Below are 11,466 nucleotides of genomic sequence, written 5' to 3' on the forward strand. Positions count from 1 at the left end.
CGTTTTATGAAAAATACTTTCTCCAAACAGTGTCTGCCTGTCAAGGAACATACACATGGGACATCATCTGCTTAGGTTGGCAAACGTCGTGTGGTCCTTCTTCAGGCAATCTTCAAGTTGTCTTTTTCGATTTCTTACCCTGGAAAGGTACACCCAATGGGGATGAATGTATGACGTCAAGGGAAGAAAAGGAAGAAAGAGAGTCCCTGTAGATGCATCCGTGCAAGGTACTCTTCCTGGATCTGCCCTCCCCTTACCTTTGCTTCATTTTATGCCTTAAAACCCAGGAAAATTTCCCACAGCATCTCGCCGACAAGATCATCGCCATACTGCCCAGTTCCCCCATCAGAGTGATTAGCTAGCCAGTCCATATTTAGCTCCTGTTGCTATTTCTTTCCCAGCCAAGTGCTTTATTCCCTGAAGCACTTCTGATGTGGTTCTTGGAACTGTTTCCAACGTGCTAGGACTGATCTGCCCCAAGCAAAATGCTTTGCCCATCTGTGCCAGGAAGATGTTTGCAATGTTTTCCATCAATCTTTCTCCCTCCAAAGGAATGGGATAGGAAGGCATGTCTTAGTCAATCATTGCCACTGCCCCATAACGAGAATCTTTGGGATGGTTCTCACTGAGGGAACATCCAGACGGAGTCGGGGAAGTCGAATCACATCGCGGCGGTAGCGCAGCCCAGGTGGACATGAGACGGAGAAGTACGAGGTGTGTTTTGAGGTCTCTCTCCCTGCCCCCTGCACAGCCGTCCCTTCTTGCTGTAGCAAACCCAGTTCCCCACAATCTCACCTTTTACACCGTCTCTGCTTTCTAAGACCTTTTTTTTTTCAAATTCACACAAAACAGTTTGTCTCATTGCCCCCACTGACGTGACAAAGGAATTTAAAAACCCGAAGAATAACTGTGACATAATTTTGAGGCCCCTGTGGGCCATTACTGAGTTATTTTTTAGAGAAAGCAACTCTATTGACTTATCACTTCACGGCACATAAACACCTACCAGCTGTCCCATAGAGATTCAGCAGCTATTTGCTGATTTCATTCTATCGATAGGAGATAAACCTTCCGCTGATTCCCATTATTTCAGGTTGAACTGTATGTACAGATATCTACATTCATTGGAAAATAAAGCCACTCTGGAGCAAGCATCTGGTCACAGTTTAGATCACTGTCCCTTAAATTTACTGTGGGTAGGGATCACCAGGGAATCTTGCTAAAATGCAGGTTTTTATTTACTGGGTTTGGGGAGGGGTCTGAGACTCTGCATCGAGGTGATGCCCAGTCGCCGAGTTTTGTGAGTTCGAGTTTTGTGAGTTCTTCTCGCTCATTGCTAAATGGGTGGTCTTGGGGACGCCCAAACTTACAACTGATGTCAGAAGTGACTGGTCGCACAGACTGTTTCCTCTGCCTCACCCACTCGGAAGACATGATGCCAAGTGAAGGAAGCGAGGCAGAAAGCGCCACATATCATGTATTCCATTTTCGTGAAATGCTCAGAATAGGCAAATCCACAGCAGCAGAAAGTAGATTCCTGGTGACCCGGGGCTTCGAAGGGAGCATGGGCACTGACTGCTGATGGGCACAGGCTTTTTGAGGGGAGTGCTGAAAATGTTTTGGAATTAGATAGTGGTGACGGCTGTACAACCTTGTTAAAATACTAAAACCCATGAAATTGTACACTTTAAAAGGGTGATTTTTTTTTTTTTGCCCTGGCTGGTTTGGCTCAGCGGTTAGAGTCGGTTGTGGACCAAAGTCGGGTTTGATTCCGGTCAAGGGCACGTACCTCGGTTGTGGTTCAGTCCCTGGCCCTGGTTGTGGTCATGCAGGAGGCAACCAATGGATGTGTCTCTCTCACATCAATGTTCTCTCTCTCTTTCTCTCTCTCTTCCTCCCTCCCCCTCCCACTCTATCTAAAGGTGAATGGAAAAATCTCCTCCGGTGAGGATTTTTAAATAAATAAATAAAAAGGGTGAACTTCATAATGTGTGAATTTTGTCTTTTTTAAAGAAAAGAGGCTTGGTCTTGGCACCCAGTGGGTTACCCTTGAACAGGCCCAGAGATGAAGAAGAAAAGGGGAATAACTGAAGCTGGTAATTCAGCTTTCCCAGAGGCACCCATAAGCATAATCCCCATGGGGGTCACTCTGCAGCACCCCTCTGTGTGCCGTCTCAGGAGTGAGCGGGTGGGAGGACACGGAAGCCAGCAGCCGGGCTGCGCTGCGTCCTCCCTCCAGCGCCCTCTGGAGGCAGTAACGTCCAGTACCAGATTCTTCATGGGAAAAAACCACCACCGGTGCCAACAAAACTCTTGTTTTAAAAAACTGGTTAAGTTTGGCCCGTGTGGTTCAGTGGTTGAGCGTCGACCCATGCACCAAGAGGTCGCCGGTTCGATTCCCGGTCAGGGCACATGCCCAGGTTGTGGCCTGATCCCCAGTGAGGGGCATGCAGGAGGCAGCTAATCAATGTTCTCTTTCATCAGTGTTTCCTTCTCTTTCTCCCTTTCCTTTCCTCTCTCTCTAAAATCAATAAAGAAAATTAAAAAAAAATAAATAAAAATAAAAAACTTGTTAAAAACCACACCTTTTCTGCTTTTGTTTCTCATTAAAATGCCACGCTGAGTCATGTAGAGAAGAGAGTCAGGCTGGATGTTGGCCCTGAAACCCTCCACAGCTCCTGCAGTGGCCTAGAGGTCCTAGAGGTCCGCGCGCAGCAACGGCGCTCACACGTTTAATGCTGAAGTTGCTGCCAAGCCATTCCCAAGGAACCCAGGTCCAGAAATCCAAGGAGATGAGGAGAAAACCAGTCTCGTCTGCTCCTGGACTGTCTGTCGCCTCTTCCCTGGGCCAGGACAAGTTCCCCTCCTGCACTGCTATCTCCTGACAGCGAGAGGAACCCTGGGACCGGTTCCTAGTTCTGCCACTAACTCATCATGGGTCTCGAGTGCGTCTGGAGTTCTTAGAAACAGAATACCGGCGCCGCTGCTGCTCCGCTCCCTGCCCAGGTACCGTCTGGACAAGACACTTCTAGAGCTAGTTTCTGCAGGTGAGGCCGGTGTGCACCGGGCACTCGGGGACACCTGAACGGCAGTCACTGAGCTCACGGCGGGGCCGGGAAAGCTTTCTGCACAGTGAGAGAAATGGATTACAATGGAACATTCTATCCCATGAAGCTGGGCACTTTTGGGGAATATACGAGAACATATCCAGAAAAACATGTTTAAAGGGTGTTCTCGCTGATGGTGTCTCCAGCATCATGGTGGCAGTTTCACTTCCTCCACGGTCATTTAATGACATTAAATCCTTTTCTTCAATCCTTACAGATGTTCCAGAGGTTATCATGCTGCCCGTTCTACAGATGAGAATACTGAGTCCACGAAGTTCTCACAACTTGCTTAAATTTCCTTTGACTGGTCTGTGACAGAGATGGGTTTTGAGCCATAGTTTTCTGACGATAATACCCATGTTCTGTCTACAGAGCAGTGGCTCTCGGATCTGGGCGTAAGGATTAATGGACAGAGGACCAGCTGCTATATCCTGTTATCCAACCATTCTATCCTTAAGGGACGTCTTAAAATTTCATTTTCAGCACAGTGTCGCATCTTGCATGTCCTCCTTGGCTATTTCTTTCCTAGAAAACCTTCTGACTCAAGTTCGGGAGGCAGCAGAGTATACTGGGCAAGCACACAAGTTTGGGGCCAATGTCTGAGCTGGAATCTTTGCTACATAACCTTAAGCAACTTATTTAACTTTGTTATGCCTGTTCATTCAACTAGGCAATGGAAAGAACGCCTCCTCCAAAGGAGTGTTACGAAGATTAAATCAGGGAATGATGTCAATGGTTAGCTAGGCATAGGGTAAGTGTGCAAGCAATTCTACCTTGTGTTGCTTCACCCCACCCTGTTTAGAGGTCAGGGAAGGGCAGTGACAGGAGCCACCATCCAAGTCCATTTAAACAGTCTGTCCCTGTCACGGGTGCCAGTCAGTGACAGCTCTTCCCATGTGACCTTCACCAAGCACTTGAATGTTGCCTCAACAACTCCAAATGTTTCCTGTGAATTTCATTTTCCAAAAGAACTGAGAAACGGCCAAAGGAAGCTTACACTAGTTCACAATGAGAAATCCTGAGGCTAATGAAAATCCAATTCAATTACTACTTCATGATCACCTCCTATATGCTGGTCACCGGGAGATACAGAGAGATAAACAGAACACAGTCTCTGCCCTTGAACGCATGGCTCATCCCGGAACCTGTGATGAGACCATAGATGATCATCATGTAAGGGGCAGTAGGAGAAGCCCCATAAGAGAGAAGGAAAGTACTCTGAGAATCCAGGGAGGGAGAACGTAATCTTCATTTGATAAAGACGTCATGAAGGAGGAGAAGTCACACAACTTGGACAGTGAAGGGAGCAGAAGGAGAGGTGTCAAGAGGGAATCGCTTGGGCCAAGGCAGGGAGGTGGAGTGAGGTTTTGATTGAAGAAATCAAGAAGTCGACTCTGCCTAGCAGTAGAAGCTAGACATGCATATACGTGATGGGGGTGGCCATGTGGCCAGATGGCGCTAGCTTTCAGTTCTGGGTGCAGGGAGAGCAGAGGTTAACTCTGCTTAAATACAAAGAGCCAATGAAGCATTTTGGACAAGGGGCATTATTATTAGAATTTTGATCGGAGTCCATTAATCATGTGGTAAATAATAATACCTCCCAGGAGGTGACAAGTAAATGAGTCCAAATCAGTAGGGCATCTAACAAAAGTTAAAAAGTGTAAAATTGAGGCTAATTCTCTTCTCCCTTCTATAGCACCCAGAAAATCTATGGTTTTCTGAGCGTGAGGGTCTGCAACCTGCAAAAATGGGCCTAGGGTCTCGTTAAAACGCTGCTGGATGAGGATTCTTCTTTCTTCCTGCCCAGGATCTGGCTACAGAAGGCGTCGCCCTGTGATCTGTGTCTAGACAATCTCTAGGTGGACGCCAGAGGCTTTGCTTTATGACCTTTAACTATTTACTCCAGCCTGAGGAACTTAGAATTCCACCGCTCAAGCCCAGTCCGCCGCATTCCCTCTGCAAGCCCCTCGGCAGGGAAGCTGGCCGCCTCGCATCTGTTTTAATATCTCTTTAGAGGCTCAGTTTGATTGACCAGCCAATGTCACTTGGCATTCAGGAAGAGAAGTGTCCCTCCCCCTCCACATCACCTCCTCCCCTACCCTCTCCACCGCACTGAACAGGCCTGATGATTTGGGGGTTTATTGCCTTTCGTTTTGTCCTCTCCCCTTCTCCTGCTGCTAGGAGTCTTTTCTCCCTGATAAGAACCTTCTAGCAGCTTCATCAGAGCCATTGTTAAGAGAAGGCGGGTCTTCCCGTAATGACTACCTGATGACTTCTCCTTTCTGCAGACCAATCAGTCTTTGGAGAAAGGTGTCATTACTGCCCCTGTGCCATTATTCTGAATGTGCCTGCTCAGGGCCCCTGGGTCTCCTGGGGGAGGGCGGGCAGAGGGAAAGAAGAATCCAGCTTCTTGCCCTTCCAGTTTTTATAGCCTGGCTGCGAAAATACTTTCCCACTAACGGGATTTGACGGAGACACAACTTCTCACTTCTTACCCTCAGGCGTTCTGGCGAAGGCTTTTATAGACTCCAAAGTGAACTGCGTGTTTCTGGGGTTCCTCCCGCCTTGTGTTCTCTGTGTCACCTCCCCAGAGATCAAAATGCACTGACCTCTTCCCCCTAGAGCACTTCCATCTGTAAAATAAAATAAAATAAAAGTCTTTCTGCCCCCCCACCCCCCATAATTCCCCTTCTCTTCTGTTCTCACACCTGCGGGCTGGCTTCCACCGGCACACAAAGATCAGGACTGAAGTGTCCACTGTGGTTAAGGCGCTGTAATAGACCCGGTGGGGGATGAATTACCCTTCCACCTTCTCTGTTGCACATTTTTATAAACCAGACAGGCCCTTTTTTCTAAAAGGCCGATCCTTCTCAAGACCTATGAGGCCCTCACCCAGCTGATTTGCTTGTGATGTCTCCAGGCAAGAGACACTTGACAGAGTAATTATTTAATTACAGCTAGATTTATTTTTTTATTTTTTATTTTTATTTTTTTAGGCTAAGTGGCTTTATTAGAGAAAGCCAGATTACAACGGACTTAAGAGTTGGCATTGGGGCCCTTCTTCTTGCCAAAGGTAGGCACAACATTGACAAAACGCCGGTTGTACTGCATCCGTCGCTTGGCCCGACCAGTCTTCTTCTTTTTCTCCTGTTTGGCCACCTTGGGGGTCTGACCTCTTACTTTCCCAGCACAGGCCAAGGAACCATGGACTTTACCTCCAAGCATACGGCCGGCTACTTCCAGAGTGGTCAGAGCCTCCACCCCACACTGGCCCAGGGTAGCCTCATCCTCTAGGGGCGTGCCTGCCAGGAGCACGACTTGATCTTCTGGAGCGATGCCCTCCAGCGAAGCTACATGAGCCTTGATCTGGGCGACAGTCTCCTGGCTGGTCACCTCGAGGGTGTGTAGCTCCTGGGCGTGGACAAAAAGCTGCATGTCGGCGACTGAGGAAAAGTAGTGCTTGTAAGAGAAGAAATATCCTGAACTGCGGCCTCTGCCGCTAGATGGAGTCGAGAAAGAGGAAGGAACCTACAGCTAGATTTATATTTCCTAATCTAACTCTTTCTAAATTTCATGACTAGGTCTGGCTGGTGTGGCTCAGTGGTTGAGCATCGACCCATGCACCAACAGGTCACCAGTTCGATTCCCAGTCAGGACACATGCCCAGGTTGTGGGCCAGATCCCCAGTGGGGGGCATGCAGGAGGCGTCCAATCAATGTTCTCTCATCCATGTTTCTATCTCTCTCTCCCTCTCTCTTAAAAAAAAAAATCAATAAAGAAAAAAAATTAAATTTCAAGACTAAGCCCCAGTGAATTCATTTCTCGCTCTATGTTTGTTTGTTTGTTTATTTGTTTGTTTTGGTATGTGCCCCTAGCAGGAATCGAACCCAGGACTCTCTGGTCCGCAGGCCAACACTCCAACTGCTGAGCCAAGCCGGCCAGGGTGTTTCTTGCTCAGTCTTTGGCTGCCTATTGGAAAAGGTGAAATCAACAATTTCAAGTTAAACTGGAAAGTGAACATCCAGATACTCACTGGTAAGGGAGGGGGGCAAAATATAGAGGTCTATATTCATGGGTAAAAATTTAAAAAACAAAAACAAAAACAAAACAAAATAGAGAGTGAGATGTTTAGTGTTATAATTGAATCATTTGTTGGAAGGAAAGCAAATACCACAGTCTTTGCTAACCCTGACCTCCACAGCGTAGAATCTAAAGGACAATTAGATCATCTTAGACAGAGAGTTAAAGGCATTGATTTTGGTAAATGAACTTGGACAGCCAACATGGTTTTCGGAGTAGAGCCACATGCCCCTCTCTGCCTCCCTCCAGAATCCCTGTTGCCCTTGATGAGTTAGCAGAGCTCAACTGCCTGGGCCCCGGGCAGGGGCACCACACCCTCCTGAGACCCCACGCCGCCTCTGTGGAAGTTGGTGCCTTACCTGCAGTCTCGCCTTTCCAACGGCTAGGTTTAGTGGGCGGCATCTCCTTTCCCAGTGAGGGTCTCCTTTACTTGCTTCCTTGACTACAATTCAGTGAGCTGGGGTCATTGAGGGAATGGCTCTTTGCTTTCGTCCCACTAACGAGTAACATCCCAGTGCTAAAGGGAGACCTAAGAGCAGGGCTTTCCTTTCACCAAACGGGCCATTTCACGGGAGGTTCTCATAGATCCATCCAGAGGTTCCTACAGATTCACTAGATGCAAGTAAGCTAGGAACAAGCCTTAGTGCCACCCCCTAATCTCCTAGCCCCAGTAGAGAGAAAGGCGGAGCATCTGTCGTCTAGGGCTCTGTTGCTCACAGCTCCAAGCAGGATGGACATTGTTTTGGTGGCCTGTGAATTCTGAGAAAGTGGCGAGTCCCCTCTCGGTCAGGGAGGGCCGTCAGTTCTATTGGCAGGTTTCAGCATGGAAGTGGCTACCTGGACGTGGGCCTGGCCCTTAGGGGGTATGGGGAGATATCCGGGTGCTGGGAACCCATGCCAGGAATTGCACGAATTCCTTCAAATGACATCCTTCAAAGTCAGCCACATCTTTCCAAACCAAATGCAGCATTTGCACCTAAATTAAAATAAGATCACTATAATACAGTTGAATCTCTTTGCAACTCGGTTTCTTCATCTCAAATATTGATGAGAAAGCGCCTGCTTCTTACAGGTGCAATGATGATTAAATGAGATTATCCAGCTAAGCACACAGAACAGTGCTTGACACATAGTAAGGACTCACTCAGGGTAGTCGACTGTTATTGTTGCTGCTGCTGCTCTACGTTAAAACCTATAAGCTGCAACTTATTGGGGTCCAGTTGGAGAAAGAGTCATTTCAAGGCTCAGCCCCACAAATAAAGGACATTTCTGGGACATCCATATCACACACATCCAGAGAAGAGAGGCCACGCAGCAGTATGTCTTCCTTTACAGTCTCAATGACAGCATACTGAGTAGGAAGTGGGGAAAGTCAGGTAAAGGTCCCCTAGCCCAGCGGGTCATTCTTAACAATAAGTACAAGGCATTTCCCTGACACTTTTGCAGTTGGGTTTGGCCAGGGTGAGTTCTAGCTCAAGGAATGCATGAAGAAATGATGAATATCGCTTCCAGGCCCCTAAAAACTCCCACACTTGACCATCCCTTCTATCCTGGCTGAAGGGAGAAGATTTCCAATCCTGGGAGGACAGTGCAGCTATAATGTGGTACATCACCCGGGAAAGACAACATGGACATCGGGCTGAGACATGGGTGAATGAGTGAGAATAAACGTGTGTTGTTTTAAGCCACCGAGCACAGTGTCCTCGTTCCTTCTCAACATAGCGAGCTAATAAGAGAAACAATGACGCATACAACAAAAATATAAGATAAGAAGAGAAAGTCTTAGCTCTTTTCCATTAAAAAAAATTACTCTTGCTTAATGGTATAAAAAGCTTCCAGTAAGCTGATCATAGCAGAAACGATTGTTACGTAAATCATATCTCCATAATAAGAAAAAGACAGTCCCCTGTGTGATAAAATTACATGCTTAAAAATATAACAATATTCTGTGAGTAGATTTTGTGAAGGGAAAGCAGAATTACATATCTCAATAATACATTACTGTCGGCTACACAGAAATTAGCAGTAATGTTGTGCATCGTTCTAGATTGCAGAAGAGGTGTCTGAATGATATCAATTAGTAAACATTATTCAGATGCCAGAACTTCGCTGTAACAACCTCATCAGGGAGATTCTGCCCCTTTAGCCAGTGGCAGCGACAAGGAAAAGTGGGCGGACCACCTGGCAGGGATGCCGGTCCTGGGTGGAGAAGGGCTGGAGGACGTCTGTGTCCTCTTTAAACCCCAGAGTCGGTGTCCTTGGAAGGGAGCCCAAATGATTTTGCACACTCTCCAATTCCTTAAGGTTTTCCACTGCTGTTTGGGGCTTCTGGAATAATTTTGTAAAAATTTCCAATTCTAGCCCCGGCCGGTTTGGCTCAGCGGTTAGAGCGTTGGCCTGCGGTCCGGAGAGACCCGGGTTCGGTTCCCGCTAAGGGCACGTACCTTGGTTGCAGTTTGTCCCCGGCCCTGGTTGGGTCGTGTGGGTGGCAACCACTCGATGTGTCCCTTCACGTCGATGTTTCTCTCTCTCTCTCCCTCTCACTCTATCTGAACAAAATATTGAAAAATGTCCTCGGGTGAGGATAAAAAAACAAAACAAACAAACAAACAAACAAAAAATTTCCAATTCTAAATGGGAAGGGAAGGGAAGGGAAGGGAAGGGAAGGGAAGGGAAGGGAAGGGAAGGGAAGGGAAGGGAAGGGAAGGGAAGGGAAGGGAAGGGAAGGGAAGGGAAGGGAAGGGAAGGGAAGGGAGAAGGAAGGAAGGATTTGAATGTAATGAGGCCTTCTGGCTGGTTCCCTGATGCTCTTTTGGACTTAAAATTACACTGACTGCATTACCTGAGCTCTTACTAACTCAGGGATAAAGGGAGGGCAGAAGGACTGTGGATACTCTCATCCTAAAGAGGCATCAGCATTTCAAAGCAGGAAGGCCTTCCCGGTGTATCTGAGAGAGAAAATAAGTTAGAAATAAAGTAAATAGTTGAGAACTAGTGTTAATTGAAGATCAATCAGAAGCTAACCTACATTACATCTGAAATTATAGTGCTAATTGATGGAAAGCTGGGATTCAATTTCAAAGCAGATGGTTCACATGCAAATTTCCGCGATTCAAGTCATCAAAGACGTAGCTATCCCGCCCTATTACTTACCCTTCAGTATCCAGAAAAGAACTCCTTCAAAGACACACATTGAGTGGACGCCTACACTGGGGATGGAGGTTCGATAGGGGCCGTAAAGTAAATATTCCCAAACATAAATTGCCAGTAAGCTTTCTGTTAAACTGCTACTGCACACGAAATCTCTGTTCCCAGCAATGAGAAATTTGCAGGCTGGTCACATTCATCACCAGGAAAAGCCCTGGATTTTATGCTGCTGTTGTGTTTGGTGGCTTGTTTTAATTAGAGACTGGGAAATTGATCGGTTTTAGCCTACCAAGCACGGATTCGGGCTCGGGTTCTTATTCCTTTCGCCATTTTCAGAATTAATTTCTACAAATCTCCAATTGCATCAGCACTTGACCCTGGGTTCACATGAATCCAAAACAGCTGGCTGAGTTGGTCAATGCAAACGAGCGAATTCATCAAGTCAAAGAAATCACTGTTTCGGTCAAAAATTGATCTCAATGAGATAGGAAGAGCTTAAAGTCCACCCCTTTAATGAGAAGCAAAGGGCTGGGAAGAGAAGTTACTCTGAAGGCATCTTATCGAAGGCAAAATTTAAGATAAAACAAATGTTTTTTAAATGTCACCATCTCAATAGCCTAAAGAGCCTATGGCAAAATATCCATGTGTGTCCTTTTAACAGTGAGCGAATTTAGCATTCTGTAAACACTTGCCTATATTTCTTCTCTCTCTCTCTCTCTCTCTCTCTCTCTCTCTCTCCACACACACACACACACACACACACAAAGCCACTAGTTTTCGATGCCAAGATTGTACACTTTCCTTAACAGAGATATACTCGTCATTCAGTAGAACCCACTATTTTGAAAGCAAATTCATCCTTTAGTTTTTAACACGATATCAAGTATAACATGAACTTACATTTCAGAAGACAGTGGCACATATGGGGCCTAGAACTGAGAACAAGAAAAAGGAAGAGGAGAGGCTTTGGAAGGACAAGGTCTCCCCAGATGCTGAAAGGAATGTCCTGTCAGAATAAGAGCCACACCACGATAGAGCACAGCTAAGACACGTGAACAAACATGGCATGAGTTAGCTGTCCCTCAGTTCTCCTGGCACATTAGAGGGAACAGTGGGTGAGGATTAAGAGACA

At 46.7% G+C, this 11,466-nt stretch overlaps 1 protein-coding gene across 1 annotated transcript; it reads right to left on the minus strand.

Annotated features, from left to right (window-relative positions):
- Positions 1-6,099: 6,099 nt before the first annotated feature.
- LOC118637662 (ubiquitin-like protein FUBI) lies at positions 6,100-6,557 on the minus strand. The gene has a single exon (XM_036273221.1). It carries the CDS (start codon positions 6,540-6,542, stop codon positions 6,144-6,146), a length of 399 nt encoding a protein of 132 aa, XP_036129114.1. The 5' UTR covers positions 6,543-6,557; the 3' UTR covers positions 6,100-6,143.
- Between the last annotated feature and the right edge of the window lie 4,909 nt (positions 6,558-11,466).

This window comes from Molossus molossus, unplaced genomic scaffold (genome assembly GCF_014108415.1).
Source record: "Molossus molossus isolate mMolMol1 unplaced genomic scaffold, mMolMol1.p scaffold_m16_p_20, whole genome shotgun sequence".
Taxonomy (NCBI): domain Eukaryota; kingdom Metazoa; phylum Chordata; class Mammalia; order Chiroptera; family Molossidae; genus Molossus; species Molossus molossus.

Excerpts from the sequence above, each read along its gene's own strand:
- LOC118637662 (XM_036273221.1), bottom strand. The coding sequence starts at position 6,542 with ATGCAGCTTTTTGTCCACGCCCAGGAGCTACACACCCTCGAGGTGACC.